This window comes from Podarcis muralis, chromosome 12 (genome assembly GCF_964188315.1).
Source record: "Podarcis muralis chromosome 12, rPodMur119.hap1.1, whole genome shotgun sequence".
Classification (NCBI taxonomy): domain Eukaryota; kingdom Metazoa; phylum Chordata; class Lepidosauria; order Squamata; family Lacertidae; genus Podarcis; species Podarcis muralis.
The window spans coordinates 44,581,715-44,599,247 of NC_135666.1; the positions used below are offsets into that span (position 1 = coordinate 44,581,715).

The following is a 17,533-nucleotide window of genomic DNA, read 5'->3' on the forward strand; positions in this document are numbered from 1 at the left end:
GAAGGGATGCTTTACTTGAGATTGCTGCATCGCAAGAGGTTGGACTAGATGGCCGCCAGGGTCTCTTGCAACTCTACAATTCTACACTTGTGTGAAAGTGGCTCTAGTTTATCCCACAACCTGTGTCTTTGCCTCTTTATTTCTCATCTCCTAACACAAAACATCTGAGTAGTGATGAGCACAGTAGTAGTAAACCACAATGAATGTGTCTTGAAAATGAATTTCAAGGACAGCAAAATCACCCAATATAGGTATGTAAAGAGCAAGCTGAAGGAATGAGAAACACAGGGCTAAAAATAAGCTGCTCAGATTAAAAGGTGAGATGTCTCAATTGCTATGCAATTTTTATTGGTTTCAGAAGCTTTCTTAGGATTCTGACAGTCTAACCTTTGGTATTTTCTCGCATGGTTGTACAGAAGATTGTTGGAAGAAGAAAAAGAAAGGCCCTCCCATCCCCAGCCTCAAACTATAACATTTTATTAACCTAGGATTTCTAAGACTACGTCTTGAACTTAACAATTAGGTTTAGGGATCCACAGATAACATTCTAATAACTGTTGTGGGCTGGTACAAAAACCTTTTCAGCAGAGAACCTCAACTGAGATGTCAGCAGAGGAATATTTAATGCTACTATCATTTTTGTGCACAGAAAATGTACCCCCCCCCCCAAAAAAAATCAAATCGATGAGACCTCTGGGTATAGGGCGGTATATAAATTCAATAAATAATAATAATTACAGGTAGCTTCTGACAGATGTGAACTATGGGCCAGATTCAATTCTCACATCTTAGCCACCAAACTACACCAGCTCTGAATATCTGATCCCTAGCATAGAATTTGCCTTTTTCACAGCAGCCCGACACTGAGTTTACATCTTCACCCAACTATCCTTGAAAAAATAAATTTAAAAAAAAGTTTATTGATACTTATTGAAAGATATACAAAAATACATGCCCATTACAAAGTATCTTTTTTATAACACACTAAGATAAAACAGCTACTTCGTCTAAAAGAGAACAAATCCAGACGGGGAAAAAAGACAAGGAAAGGAGAAACCGAAAGAAAGAGAAAGCGAGATACTGTAAAAGGAAAATAAAGAAAAAACCAATGTGGAAGGGCATGTGAATCCAGAATTGGCCTCCACAGTCACTTACGGACTCATTGTTAAAACCGTGTTTATGGAAGACAATCTTACTTGGCTACGAGTGATCGCCAAAGAAGATCACTCAGGGAGCTACTGGTAGACACCCCATGTTTCCCAAGATGCTATGTTCTGACCACAGAGTCACAAAATTGTGAAAAATGATACAGAGAAGGGCTTGAAAGAGTAATAGGATAAGGAGAAGCAAAGTCTCTGCATCAGTCAGGTACCAATTCTGCACCAAGGAACACCAAATGTTTTGACTACGAAATCCTGCACACATATGGAAGTATGGAAATATTTGGAAATGCATTAGAGGCACACAGGTCAGAATGGAAAGTTGTGGGAGAAGGATACAGATTGATAACTGGGCAAGAGGCGCTGAGCAAAAAAGTCACTGGAAGCATGTAGTCAGAAGGCGCTGGGGAGAAACAGAAGAGCTAGAAAAGAGAATTAAAGCCAGTAATGGGGGCGATTTCAATTCTGATTCAGCTCTGTCCAATAAGTTGCTTTTGGAAATATAATTGGCCTGCAAGCCAGTGTTCAGGTTAAAGATATCCTGCCCAATTTCCCAGCAGAGCGTGAAGGCTATAGAACCGTACGCCGATTCATAATGATATTGCCGAATATCATCTCACAACGGAGCACACAATCCACTTTAAAATTGAATATAGAAGATGTCCACTGTGAACAGACAGAAAATAAGTTTAGTATTTGATGGCACTTCTCTGCACCTCTTCTTGCCTGTCTGCTGCAGGAAAGGGTTTACAAGGACTCTGACATTATGCCTAATGAAAGTGTCTGTATTTCTGTAACTGAATGTACAGCCTTTAATCTGCATTACAATATAGCACAGATAGCTCTGTCAAGCTTATAATAAAACAGAGGGGGGAATATGTCAAGGCAAAACCTAAAACATATGCATACCAGACACAAGCTATTCAGCATCATGTACAAAACACAAGTCCTGGATTGAAAAGGAGCCAATTTTCTCATCTATGGGTACTGACAGGTTGGAACAGGCTTCCTCTCTGTGTATCTATCTTTTCAATATTCATCTACTAAAACATTTATACCCCGCATTTCCTCAACAAGGAAGCAGAGTGAATTAAAACAATAACTTAAGCATTTCTAAAACCATTCACAATAATAATAATTACCTAAAGCAGCTATAAAGCACTAAAACAGCACACAATAGTAAAAGTACAAACAGCTTAAAAACTTTTTTTAGCCAGACAGCTTCTGACAATTAAAGCTACCTAAGGAAGAGAGGGGGATGTGGGTAGTGCTGTGGTCTAAACCACAGAGCCTAGGACTTGCCTATCAGAAGGTCCGCGGTTTGAATCCCTGCGACAGGGTGAGCTCCCGTTGCTAGGTCCCTGCTCCTGCCAACCTAGCAGTTCGAAAGCACGTCAAAATGCAAGTAGATAAATAGGTACCACTCCGGCAGGAAGGTAAACGGCATTTCCGTGCGTTGCTCTGGTTCGCCAGAAGTGGCTTAGTCATGCTGGCCACATGACCTGGAAGCTGTTCGCCGGCTCCCTCGGCCAATAAAACGAGATGAGCGCCGCAACCCGAGTCGGCCACGACTGAACCTAATGGTCAGGGGTCCCTTTACCTATACTTTAAGGAAGAGAGGAGCCATTTATAGTCCTAAAAGGGAAAGTTTTAACAATCCTTTAGGGAGGCCATTGGAGAGAGAAGACTGGATGTCAATCGGTCTTCTTCTAAATTTAGCATCACTAAGGGAAAAGGTTTAAAAGATGCAAAACACCCATACGCAATGTAACAAAAGAGCCTGCCCACCCCCTATTCTAAATCAGCATCCCGATTCTACTGTGGCCGAGCAGTTGCCTTTGTTGACCCAAACACAGCACATGATAGCAATATCCGTCTCCGACAGTTCCGCAGAAAGTGGCGTTCAGAGGCACCCTTCCCATCCTGGAGGCAGCATGTAGCCATTGTGACCAGCAGCCATGGATAACCTTAACTTCCACGGGTTTGTCTTCTTAGCCCTTGTAAAATCCATCTATCCACCTATCACTACATCACATGGAAGCAAATTCCACCAGTTTAACTATGTGCTTGAGTGTCAGGGACTGGACTGAAGGGGACGAGATGGAGGAGGAATGGTGGAGGTCGCAGCCCCACTTCTCCTGAAGCTTCCAGAGAAGAGGAAGGCAGTGTTGAATTACAGCAGTGGTTGGAGGAAGGTCACAGCTCAGAGACAGACGGACAGAAGAGTTGGAAGAAAGGAGGGGGAAGACAGAGCCAGGGGAGGCAGAGCAGCCAGCTGACACGTTCTCACTGAAGAGTATTTCTGAACCTCCTTTCTCCCAGAACTTGGCGTTCGTTGAGAGTGCAAGAGCAAAAGACTCAGAGAAAATTAGCCCCTGGCGGCCACCGTAAGGGGAGGTGCTGTTGCTTGGAAGGGAGGGGGAAGGAGCTCAGTTGGAGCGACGCCATTAACGGGAGACGGACTGCCTTCCTTCATCTCTCGCTGTGATGATTGAATAAACTCATTAAGTAAGAACTCTTCTTTGTTTTTCTATGCTTTTTGCTGCGATTGGGGGAGGGATAGAATTCCCCGAAGCCTGACATTGAACAAGATAGATAGATCAATGGAAGTCTCTAGGAGAATATTTATATATCTATTGATTTAAAAATAATAATATTTATATACCACTGTACAGTGGTACCTCAGGTTAAGTACTTAATTCGTTCTGGAGGTCTGTTCTTAACCTGAAATTGTTCTTAACCTCAAGCACCACTTTAGCTAATGGGGCCTCCTGCTGCCACTGCGCTGCCGCTGCACGATTTCTATTCTCATCCTGAAGCAAAGTTCTTAACCCGCGGTAATATTTCTGGGTTAGTACAGTCTGTAACCTGAAGCATATGCAACCTGAAACATATGTAACCTGAGGTACCACTGTATCGGGGGGGGGGGGGGGAATCACAGCCGTTTACAGCAGTATGAAAACATAAAAACCGGTCGATAAAATCATAAAAAGTTAACAGCAGAAAGTAATTAAAAACAAACACCAACTGACCATTGTGGGGGTGTACTCTTAACTGCCTAGCAGAACAGGAAAGTTTTCAGCAGACACTTAATATCCATGTGCAGTTTGACATCTCACAAATGGGTGGCTTGCGGAGACTCCACAGGCACCACAATTCTAAGCAATTTGTGTGACAACCTCCCTGATCCTGTGATTTTAACCAGGGTTGTCATAAGATGGAAGAAATCTCTGCTGATTAAGCAAGGATTTTAGACCTTGATGCATATAAGTTTGCGTTACAGTGGTATCTCAGGTTACATACGCTTCAGGTTACATACGCTTCAGGTTACAGACTCCGCTAACCCAGAAATAGTGCTTCAGGTTAAGTACCTTGCTTCAGGATGAGAACAGAAATCGGGCTCCAGCGGCGCAGCAACAGCAGGAGGCCCCATTAGCTAAAGTGGTGCTTCAGGTTACAAACAGTTTCAGGTTAAGTACGGACCTCCGGAACGAATTAAGTACTTAACCTGAGGTACCACTGTATTTGAAAAATAGTTCTAACGAAAAAACAAGACACATTCTCTGTTTTCAGATGATGTATCACAGCAGGTAGCATCTTGGAAGAAGAACTTCTCTCTTCTCTCTAACCCGGGAAGCAATGCCTCTATTTATCTACACTTTTTAGAGCTGACAGGTGGGCCTTTTCATCTACAGGTTTTTTTTATAGTATTATTATAGTAGTATTACGAGATTTGCTGCCGGGTTAACTGAGGACCCTTTTTTCAGTCAATCAAATTGTTTTCAAACAATTCACCTAACCAATTAACTGACTAAACACTGCAGCCCATCCCATCAAACTGACAAATAATTATGCATGGAAATTAAGAATGAGCAACACTTTGCCAGCAAGAAGCGACTAATCTTCCTCATGAAGACAGATGGCTGCAGTAGAGTGATTAACAATGCAATCCTAGACATGTCACCTGGAAGTTAAGGCTTCATGTATTCAATGTGTCTGGCTCCCTATTATGTTTGTGGGTTGCAGTATCAGGAAATGACCTTGGAGCCACCAAGTCCTCTGGCTGAAATCTCACTTCAGCAGTGAGCTCATGGCGGCCTGAGGCAAGTCTTAGCCTTAACCCAAGAGGAAATAAACGAAGAAATCGAAACATTGACTCAGGAAATGGAGCCTGCAGATTGAATGGCAAAAAGAAGGAAAAGATCGGCGAATATATCATTATGATCAGGCATGTCCATAGTCCATTTCAGGGGCCTAATCCAGCCTCTGTGGCAGTTTACTTCCTGGGGTAAAACCCTAAAAAAAGCTCAACAACTTCAATCCTAAAAACAGGTCAATAACTGGTTGGCCCTTTGGTCGCCCCTCACGGCCCTTCACTTCATCAAATCTGGCCCTCTTTGAAAAAAATTTGGACATCACTTGTTGAATGGTTTATTTAAATATTAAGGTTCATTGTATAGCAGATGCTGTTAAATTGTGTTAATTAAGCTGTGTCAGCAATTGGGTATAGTATATAAAGAGCAGCGTGTGCCTCTCTCAGTACCCTGGTGAATGGGTTGATGGATGGGTCATACTCATAGATTTAATGTAAGAGGTGTTTTTGTTTTTGTAATTAAAGCCAAGCAAAAGATATTTTTGCGTTTCTTCATTTTTTCCTGAACGTGTGGTCTCCCCAGCACGCTTTCTGCAGCACAATTAATCTGCTAAATACGCAACACCGCTGACTTAGATAATTATCTCAAAACTGCAGGAATTCAACATGTGTGTACTTTCAACCAGTTCCAAGTATGGAAACAGGTATCTTTTCAAAATACTGTATACCTTAAAGTTCTTCCCATCTTTCCTTTGCAAGTGTCTTGGTTGTAAGCAACTTTGGATGAAGAATGAAGAATGGGGGGTATACGTATGAACCCAGCCTTACAGTGGCCATGGATATATCTTCTTGTTTTGATTCCATGGCTATGGCTGCCCACCTGCCATCACCCCCTTCATCTTTTCCTCCCCTCTACGACCTCAACACTGCAGAAAACTAAATTAGCAGTTCTTTGAGAAACTGTGTCTCGGAATACTAATTATGCAACATGGGAATTGGAAAGGTTTCTCGGTTTGCAAACATTATTCTCCAGTGTGGAACGTGGCCTTTCAATGTCGTGGAGCAGACTTTCTGATGCGATTTCTGTCACCCTTGTCAGTTAAGCTTGAGCCATATTGTGCTTCGATACATAACCATGTTTTCTTTTTCCACATAATGCTTTTTGTTCTTCTGTATCTGTACACCAGTGCATGAGTATCTCACATCTGCCTAGCCACTGGTATATCAGTATACAGACGTAGAATTAGGATGTAAACGAAAACTCAGCGATTCTAACGTGCTACCCAAAGCCTGCCGAAACAGGAGCTCACAATGCTCCTTACGATGCTGATGAACAATTCATATACATTGTGAACTATGTGCATGAAACATCTTCCCCTGCTAAAGTGAATATTCATGCAGTATTTCTATATGTACATTCTGCTCTATGCCAGGACAGATCTACTGGATCCAAAATAATTACCAACTAATCATATGAAGCCATTTCTTGGGCTCCATGATCACTGCAGATGGTGACAGCAGCCACGAAATTAAAAGACGCCTGCTTCTTGGAAGAAGGGCAATGACAGGCCTAGACAGCATATTGAGAAGTAGAGACGTCACCTTGCCAACAAAGGTCCGTATAGTTAAAGCCATGGTTTTCCCAGTAGTGATGTATGGAAGTGAGAGCTGGACCATCAAGAAGGCTGATCGCCGAAGAATTGATGCTTTTGAATTATGGTGCTGGAGAAGACTCTTGAGAGTCCCATGGACTGCAAGAAGATCAAACGCATCCATTCTTAAGGAAATCAGCCCTGTGTGCTCACTGGAAGGACAGATCGTGAAGCTGAGGCTTCAGTACTTTGGCCACCTCATGAGAAGAGAAGACTCCCTGGAGAAGACACTGAGGAAGGGGGCGACTGAGGACGAGATGGTTGGATAGTGTTTTCGAGGTTACCAGCATGAGTTTGACCAAACTGCGGGAGGTAGTGGAGGACAGAGGTGCCTGGCGTGCTCCGGTCCATGGGGTCACGAAGAGTCGGACACGACTAAATGACTAAACAACAACAATCATATGAAAAAATAACCTGGTCGCTGAATTTACAGAAATCTGGAACCTTTATATATTTGATGAACCAAGGTGGATAAAAATCAATGATTATTATTTTTTAAATTGGATTTTCTTTATTTAAAACAGATTTTTAAAATAAAATGCTTTTGGAGGAAAAATCTTCCTAAAGGTAGTTTTCTATTTAAGTTATAGTCCAAAAGCTATTCATCAGGAAATGATTTAAGTTTTTCAAGTGCGCTAAAACGCAGTAAGTTTTTTTAAAAAATTGTTTAACCACATCAGTTAACAAATATGGATACATATGCTATACTGTTATTGTTTTAGTTAAATAAATTGTTTAAATTGTTATTAAGGAAATTATTATTTTTCTCCTTCCGTTAAAGTACAGCAGAAAAGTTGTAAAAATACAAGCAGTTAACTTACTAAACCACACAATAATTTCATAATTTTCTGTCAATGTATTTCTAATAGTATAAACAAATCAGTTATTTTTGATATAACTGTAAAAACTACTCTGAAAATTTATCATTCCAAAAATGAAACCTACATCTGGTTGTAAATATTAAGATTATACCAGCAAGAATGAGTCTTTCTGTAAAAAAAGATTTAAATCCAGTCTTACTGGCTAGTGATTTAAATCGATTTGATTTAAGTCAAATCCACCCTATGATGAACATTGTTGTGATTTGGAGATGCTATCAAACATCAACTTTTGGTATATATTTTTAAATGACATTACATCTGTATCATGTTTTTTCAGTACAGTGAACATTTTATTTTCTAAAGGATCTCGAACAGATAAAGGCTGCATGCCAGCCGACTTGGTTATGATTCTCCTAGCTAAACAGGCAGACACTTAAATGCAAGCTTGTGGTGACAGGGTTTGTTTAGGGAAAGGTTTATTTTAACAGGACAGCCTGGAAGACATTGTGATCTTCCCCAGCGCTTCCTGTCAACGTAAGAGGACACCCAGCAATTGCTTTGATTGATCTGTGCTTTTACAATGGATTTACTAATCTCTGCATTTCACTGCCTCTGCATCCCAAGCGCTTACTTTCCCATTTCAATCAATTTTAAAACCCTCTCACCTTCCCCCAACTTTTTTTTTGTTAATTCAATGACATTCCAACATGCCCTCCCATATTTTCCTAAGTCCTATTCATTTAGGTCATTATTTTGCCCATTAATGCATTTAACTTCTAAACACTTCCTAATCCCGTTGATTTGGAAAAGAATGAAAATATATATATATATTTCAAAGAGAATGATAAAATGTTAACTGTATCTATATTTGTAGGCTCCAATATACATTTCTTAAATTTGATCCGGATCCAAACCTATTTAAAGTCATGCAATCTATTGCTAAGGGACGTGGGTGGCGCTGTGGGTTAAACCACAGAGCCTAAGGCTTGCCGATCAGAAAGGTCGGTGGTTCGAATCCCCGCGACGGGGTGAGCTCCCTGCTCCTGCCAACCTAGCATTTCGAAAGCACGTCAAAGTGCAAGTAGATAAATAGGTACGGCTCCGGCGGGAAGATAAACGGCGTTTCCGTGCGCTGCTCTGGTTCGCCAGATGCGGCTTAGTCATGCTGGCCACATGACCCGGAAGCTGTACGCCGGCTCCTTCGGCCAGTAAAGCGAGATGAGCGCCGCAACCCCAGAGTCAGCCATGACTGGACCTAATGGTCAGGAGTCCCTTTACCTTTACCTTAATATATTACTACTTGAAATTGGCATGCACACACTACAAAATTAGCTAATCAGAGCTGCTAATTTTAAAATACAGTGGTACCTCGGGTTACATACGCTCCAGGTTACAGACTCTGCTAACCCAGAAATATTACCTCAGGTTAAGAACTTTGCTTCAGGATGAGAACAGAAATCGTGCTCTGGCGGTGTGGCAGCAGCAGTAGGCCCCATTAGCTAAAGTGGTGCTTCAGGTTAAGAACAGTTTCAGGTTAAGTACGGACCTCCAGAATGAATTAAGTACTTAATCCGAGGTACCACTGTACTGGCAAATAAGTAGAAGCTTGGGTGTCATTCACATGCACAAATCAGGTATTTCCCGTCACCCCTTATCAGCACCTCATGCACTGTTTGCATTGTCTGCAATGTTATAGTTTTGTATTGGAAAACCTAAGTTAATCTATCTATTTTCTCAATGCAGCAAAAACACACTCCAGTTGCATTTGGGAAATTAAAAAAGAAGACTTACAGAACTGTCTTTCACCAGAAGGGCACAACACTGGATCCCTGCCATTAGCATCTTATGAGGATTCCATGCCACCGAATTAGCCCTATGAAAGTGATAAATGGACAGAAGCAGAAAATTACTTTGCAATTGCAGTGTGATTGCATATGATAAAGCAGAATTTTCTTCATTTTTTCCCAGGTTTCCAATCACTATCCTCATAGCGAGCATGACACAATCTATCCAAAATGAAACGTGAGTGTCTGTGGTTTCAGTGAGAAATGATGGTCTCCCTGAAGTCAATGGGACTTCAAAAACGCTTGCATTTGACTTTAATTACCCCCTTTCCAAATTAAACATCATCTACCTGTGGATGCCTTGCAGAAGTTTGCGGTGCTTCCTTGACAGCAAAGCTGAGCCTCCCCACGATGCCTGCGGAGATATTTATTAAAAGTTATAAAGTGTTAGTTCAGCACTGTATAATTTAATTATTACTCTCATTAGAGGGTTTTAAAAGTTTAGACGGCAGGGATGGTACAAACTGGATTCTCCTGATTATGCCACTCATTTCAAAGAACCCAAAAGTATATATACTGGCTTGAATAAGGCCTCGCTTACACAAGCATAGTATGTCGCTGTTAAGTACCTTCTCTGAGCTATATACGTACGTACATCAGTCTAAAGTTTGTTTGAAATTTTTAGAAACATTTTACTATTGTTCTGCCAGCAGACTAAGTTACGGAACACTGAATAGCTGAATAAAACCAAAGGTGTTTGTTTACATGAGTAATCATGGAAACTAACCATAACTAGTGAGAATCTTCAAAATGAATTCTGGAAGATTTATATTCCCATCTCTTTATCTGTTGCATACATTCAAGCAGAGTGAAATCTAGCAATTATTCTATCTAACTTGATATTACATAGCCTCCAACATTCTTTCAATGAAAATGGGCGGCTGCCAACTTATGTAAAAACATAACGAAACATTAAACATTTAAAAACTTCCCTATGCAGGGAAGTTAGTTAGTTAGTTAGTTAGTTATCTCTTTGGCTCAGGGGTTGCATAACCCCATACCTTCCAACATGAAAATAGCGACGTCCTAAGGAAAAGGGACGCGGGTGGTGCTGTGGGTTAAACCACAGAGCCTAGGACTCGCCGATCAGAAGGTTGGCGGTTCGAATACCCGCGATGGGGTGAGCTCCCGTTGCTTGGTCCCTGCTCCTGCCAACCTAGCAGTTCGAAAGCACGTCAAAGTGCAAGTAGATAAATAGGGCGGTAAATAGGTACCGCTCCGGCGGGAAGGTAAACGGCGTTTCCGTGCACTGCTCTGGTTCACCAGAAGTGGCTTAGTCATGCTGGCCACATGACCTGGAAGATGTACGCCGGCTCCCTCTGCCAGTAAAGCGAGATGAGCGCCGCAACCCCAGAGTCGGCCACGACTGGACCTAATGGTCAGGGGTCCCTTTACCTTACTAAGGAAAAGAGGGACATTCTGGGATCAAATCAGAAACTGGATGGCTTCTTTACATCCAGGACTGTCCCTGGAAAATAGGGACACTTGGAGGTTCTGGAATTATTGTCAGTTTCAGGAATAATTGCAACCCTGGACTGCTTTAGGAGGAAGGGAAGAATTAAAATTTAATAAATAAATTTAATAAATGATAAAATAACCAGACAACACACACAGCCACTACTGAAGCTGCTATGCCATCATGGAATATGCTCTGAAGTTGTGGTATACTCATAAGTATTCTAGTTGCACAAGGAGAATTCAGAACATGTGGAAGGTGAAAGGCTGTTTCAGCAGAAAAGGGTGTTTCATGGGATTTAGGAACAAGAGAGCAGACACATATAGGATCACGCTGTATATAGCCTTGGGTCATAAATAACAGCCTATATTTGGTGATCTGAATCTGTTCCCAAGCCACTGCAAATTTAGCACATTTTATATATAGCTTTTTCTCAGGAGGCCTGGACAGAAGAGAGTGATAAATTACAGCAGACATGCCCTTGATAGACTCTGCATCCATCCCTCTGGGATCAGCTCATACCTGGAAGACATTTTTCCACATCCTTAAACACACAAAGAGACTACTTGGGCCAACTCTGTAGAGAAATCTTCCCACCACTATTATGAATGGTGCCTCTTCTTCCAAAGGGAATCAAATAACATCCCTACGACAGCTACATCAGCCGTAACGTAATACCAGGGAAGCAATTTATTTTTAGCTTCTCCAAATGATTTACTCTGAAGAAATAAAGAGCCTTATCAAAGGCATTATTGCCAAGCAATCAACAGCTCACTGATTCCGAAAGAAGGCACTTTTAACAACAAAAAGATTTGCATATTTCCAATAACCCATCTGCAAGAAGATCAGGAAAATAGCAAAAACTCTCAAATACAAGGGTTGTTGTTTTTTTTTTTTGGGGGGGGGGGAAGCTTACCAAACTTTCATGTTATGTTAATCCTCCTTAGCTGTGTTTGCAAAAACTGCTTTACTGAAAGCCTACAGTAATACCACTTAGGTAATTTGAAAATTATTTAGTCATTCACCATGAATAGATATTTCTGCAAGTCATACAGTTTTGGAATCTTTAGATGTTAAGCAAACAGAACTGTGCTGGAATTCCCATAGTGAAACCTACTGGAAGAAATCATGATAACAAACTTTTTATATATATAAAAGAATGGAAATGGTTTGTTGGATATTTACAGATAAATTGTAAACAGATAAAAACACTGGCAGGATTATTGTAATAACCTGCAGCTATATAAGGGTGTGTGTGTGTGTGTGTGTGTGTGTATGATAGATAAATAAATAAATGAGTAAGTTAATTTGGATTTGCAGAAGATATTAAAAATAAATTTAAGGAACCTCAGAAAGAGGGGAAGGAAGTCAAGTTTTAAAATTAAAATAAGTGAAAAGTATATATCTGAAAAGTATATATATTTTTTAAAGGAATTCCCACAGAGAAACAATGTATTGCTAAAGGATAGTACCACTGGCACAGAAATGGAAATCTAGGAGTCATTCTAGATATTTAGGATAAATAACTCAACATTCACGTAACAATAGGATAATAACCTCCTAACCACCATCGTCCTGGACTCAGGAGACCAATGGCTCAGCCAACCAGACAAATATTTTGTGACTAATTTTTTCAGGAGTTCGAACAGACATGGGGAATTGCTCCCACTGGGAGACTGCAAGCAGTCTTCAGGCTTCAGAGCTTTCCCCTAATCCTCTCATAGTGGAAGGGGAACCCAGTGCCTGGAAGAAGTCCCCCTCAAACTCCCCTTCTTCCACTAAGGAGCCTATGAAAGAACCGCGAGCACCTTGGAGGAATAATAAAACAAAAGGTTATGTTATGCCGAAGCCAACACAACCTTTGAGGAAAAGTCCAAGTCTACAAAAGTCAACACCCTGAAGATTCTGGGCCCCACAGAGATTAGACTGGCCTCGACCAGAGCCAGGGCCTTTTCGGCCGTGGCCCCGGCCTGGTGGAACGCTCTCTCACACAAGAAACCAGGGCCCTGCGAGATTTGACATCCTTCCGCAGGGCCTGCAAGACGGAGATGTTCCACCAGGCCTTTGGTCAGGGTTCAGTCTGAGACATTTCTCTTTGTATAAGAACAAGCACAAAGGAGGGTTCCCAGCCCGCTCACAGGTCCTTATAATATCGAGTATTAACCACTTTCAATTTTAACCTGCGGATTGTCATTTGTCCAGTCGATTGATTGCTTGTTTTTATTGTGTTATTTATCTGATGTTAGCTGCTCTGAGCCTGGCTCCGGCCGGGGTACAAATATTATTATTATTATTATTATTATTATTATTATTATTATTATTATTATTCTTCAGGCAAGCTCTTAATATTACACAATGAAAAACTAATGTAATGTTGTACAGGGCTTAGACGGTGAAAGTTACCAAATATGTCTGGGCAAAACAACCTCTCAAGCTAAGCTACATCAAAATAAAGAAACTCTGAACTCTTCAGAGAGAGACAGTCCACAGATTTATGCATTAAACAAAACGTAGTTCGGTTTTTAGAACACCATTAGTTGGGTTTGCAAAATCAGCTGCACTTTCCCCCCCAGCATGTGTGAGAACGGCTCCGCGGTTAAAAGGAAGGATTAATAAAGTGAAACAAAGAACAAATGTTAATAAAACTAACTTACATCAACATGCAGCCAAAGGTCATGTTTCTCGCAGATGTCGGCAATTTCATCCAGAGGATCAAACGCTCCCAGAACTGTGGTGCCAGCTGTAGCGCTGACAAAAAATGGTGCTGAACCCTGTAGAATGATCCAAAACAAAAGATTGTTTGCACTGTTCAAATTCTCCAGTGAGGGCGACACGCTAAATACAATAAGGTCTGGGAATCTAGGACAAGACTAACAATGTCTACATTTTACATTCTCAGCAGCAAACTGGTCTTTTAAAAGTATTCTATCCAAAACGTTGGAAAAACCTGGGTTACTTAAGAGCCAGAGTGTCAAACATCGACTGTCAATGATCAATGCTCTCTCGCGGCCTGGTCCCAAAAGCTTAACACATATGTCACTGGAAGCAAACTGATTACCTCTCTTTCTCTAAATTCAGGTTGGAAAGATTTCCGTTATGGCAGGGCTAGCTTAAGACATTTGCGGTACCTGAAGTGGAAAATCCAAACTGCAGCATAAGCAATGGTTCACCCTCCCAGGCAGTGGAAAATATAACCAAATAAACAACTGACAATTTCCTGCCTTTCAGATGGTACCAAAGAACAGGTTCTGCTTCGTGGCAAGGCAAGGCCAGCCTGGCACAAGACTACTGCGATATTTGAGATATTCCAACCGATTGGTTGGGTCAACTTTAAAGGAGAAGTGGGTTCTTCTGTAAGGGACAAGTTGTGCCTGGCATTTATGCCTTTCTGAATTTAATGTGAATCAAAACCATCAACTGAGGCATGTGGGGGTGAGTACCCAAACCTTTCCTCCATTGCTATGGTCCTAATAAACCTGCCCCCCACCCCAGATTGCAATTTGCTTCAGGGGGGAAGAGTGATTTTCAGCAAGCTCACAGCATGGGAGGCAAGGGTCAATTGCTTTTACAGTGGTACCTCGGGTTACATACGCTTCAGGTTACACACTCCGCTAACCTAGAAATAGTGCTTCAGGTTAAGAACTTTGCTTCAGGATAAGAACAGAAATCGTGCTCTGGCGGCACGGCGGCAGCAGGAGGCCCCATTAGCTAAAGTGGTGCTTCAGGTTAAGAACAGTTTCAGGTTAAGTACGGAGCTCCGGAACGAATTAAATACTTAACCCGAGGTACCACTGTAAATGTAAAAATAATAAACCATCCCCTTCCTGTGTGCCAATGATCCTGATCTGGATCAGAAATCCGAGGGGCTATTTCAGATTTTCCCCCCTAAAGGTCACATTGCATGCAGTAACTAGGGGGTGCATGAGAATCACATTGCAAGTCCCGAAAGAGCCTTGATTCTTTGTGAGCACTCCAAACACAAATGCACTAGCCATTCTAAGCAAGTGAGCACAAAATGGATTTATCCACTATAAGGGGAGAGTGCCCTCCAGCTCCTCAAGGGAATATCACATTCCCACCAAGGAGGGCAGGTTCAGTATGGGTCCCAGTGCTGGTTGATAGACCAAACCCCAAGAGTGCTCACTAATGGTTCCTCGTCATCCTGGGGGAAGGGTTCCGCAGGGTTCTGTCCTGGACCCGTTGTTGTTCGACGTCTTTATATAGTCAGGCATAAGCAAACTCGGCCCTCCAGATGTTTTGGGACTACAACATCATCCCTGACCACTGGTCCTGTTAGCTAGGGATGATGGGAGTTGTAGTCCCCAAACATCTGGAGGGCCGAGTTTGCCTATGCCTGATCAAGCACTTGAATAAAGGTATTGGGGGGATGCTAATAAAATTTGCAGGTGATATCAAACTGGGAGGGGCAGCTAATGCCACAGATAACAGAATTGGGATTGAAGAGGACCTTAACAGATTGCAGAACTGGGCCCAAACTAACAAAATGAATTTCAACAGAGAGAAATGTCAGGTTCTACACTGAGACAGGAAGAACCAGCTGCACAAATATAAGGCTTGCCAGTAGTACATGTGAAAAGGATCTAGGGGTCTTAGTAAACCACAAGCTTAACATGAGTCAACACTCTGATGCAGCAGCAAAAAAAAGCCAATGATATTCTAAGCTGTGGGGACAGAAGTGTAGTGTCCTGATCAAGGGAAGTCACAGTAAAGCTCCAGTCTGCCTTGGTCAGACTACGCCTGGAGTGCTGTGTCAGCTTGGGGTACTACAATTTGAGAAGAATATTGACAAGCTGAACATGTGCAGAGGAGGGCAACCAAGATGATCAAGCGTCTGGAAACCAAGCCTTATGAGGAACAGTTGAGGGTGTTGGGTATGTTGAACCTGGAAAAGAGGAGACTGGTGGAGGGGAGAGATATGATAGCAAGATTCAAATATCTAAAGGGCTGTCACACGGAAGATGAACAAGTTTATTTCCTCCTGCTCTGGAGGCTAGGACCTGAACCAATGGATTCAAGTTAGAAGAAAGGAGATTCCGACTCAACTTCAAGAAGAACCTTCTGACAGTAAGAGCCATTTGAGGGTGGAACGGTTTTCCTCGGGTGGTGGCGGACTCGCCTTCCTTGGAAATTTTGAAGAAAAGATTGTGTGGCCATCTGTTACATATGCTTTAGTTGAGATTCCTGCATTGCTGGGTGTTGGCACTTAGGTGACCCTTCCAACTATGATTGTATGAAGGATAACTCCTGAGCACAAATGGACCTGGTGCACAAATGGTGCACTGGGGAATGTAGTATTTGGGCCCTATTTTGCAGTAACATATGGTTTTCATAGTAGTGATGTATGGAAGTGAGAGCTGGACCATAAAGAAGGCTGATCGCCAAAGAATTGATGCTTTTGAATTCTGGTGCTGGAGGAGACTCTTGAGAGTCCCGTGGACTGCAAGAAGATCAAACCTATCCATTCTGAAGGAAATCAGCCCTGAGTGCTCACTGGAAGGACAGATCCTGAAGCTGAGACTCCAATATTTTGGCCACCTCATGAGAAGAGAAGACTCCCTGGAAAAGACCCGGATGTTGGGAAAGATGGAGGGTACAAGGAGAAGGGGACGGCAGAGGACGAGATGGTTGGACAGTGTTCTCAAAGCTACTAACATGAGTTTGACCAAACTGCGGGAGGCAGTGGAAGACAGGAGTGCCTGGCGTGCTTTGGTCCATGGGGTCACGAAGAGTCGGACACGACTAAACAACAACAAAGCTCCATTGCCCCTGCTGCTGCTGCTCTCCCCTTCCTCCTCTTTCTCCACATAAATTTAGAAGCTCGATGGGAGCAGCAAAGGAAGGAGTGGTATAGGTTCAAGATGTATAGAGACCTTTTCTCAAATAATGAACCAGAGGCACTTACTGTTTTAAGTGCATTTTGACTATTAACACATTTAAAGAAATGCACAGTGTAGCCTCGAATTTCACCGTTGTCAGAGACCATAACGTGAGCAGATGACAGCGTAACTAGGTAGGGTGCTGCTACTACCACCTCGCCATAGCCACGCCTTTCTATAGCATACTTATCTTTCTCCCTTCCCTGTTATTTTCTTCTGAACTAAGAGTAAGAAGAGTCCCTGGTATTAAATGCTAATAACAACATTCAGTTGATGATAGTACTAATTAGCTCAGCTAGGAGGCTACTCATGCAAGGAAGAGATTCTTCACCTCTCAGGGGATCTTACCTGCATTACATAATTAGTGCTTATTTTTCCTGCCATCAACAATCTGAATCTGCTGCCAAATGTGGATAGAAGGTCTACAAAAGGACAGGATGTATGTGCGGCAATTTCCCACGCAGTAGCAGGAGACCATGTGCATGAGAAGTGGACAAGACAGGCCCAGAGGGGCAGGACACACCAAAAGCACATATCCCACCAGGTACAAGGTGTGGAACCACCATAGACTGAAGCTACTGGGATGAGTAGACTGCAGGGATTGGATGTG

At 42.2% G+C, this 17,533-nt stretch overlaps 1 protein-coding gene across 3 annotated transcripts in view; it reads right to left on the reverse strand.

Annotated features, from left to right (window-relative positions):
- GADL1 (glutamate decarboxylase like 1) overlaps positions 1-17,533 on the reverse strand; it is a 96,656-nt gene that overhangs the window by 42,335 nt on the left and 36,788 nt on the right. For all 3 annotated transcript variants that reach the window (XM_077916340.1, XM_077916339.1, XM_077916341.1), the window contains exons 9-11: positions 13,681-13,797; positions 9,861-9,925; positions 9,518-9,599 (exon numbers count right to left, since the gene is read on the reverse strand). In XM_077916340.1, the coding sequence (XP_077772466.1) occupies positions 9,518-9,599; positions 9,861-9,925; positions 13,681-13,797 (264 nt within the window). The remainder of the gene's footprint in view (positions 1-9,517; positions 9,600-9,860; positions 9,926-13,680; positions 13,798-17,533) is intronic.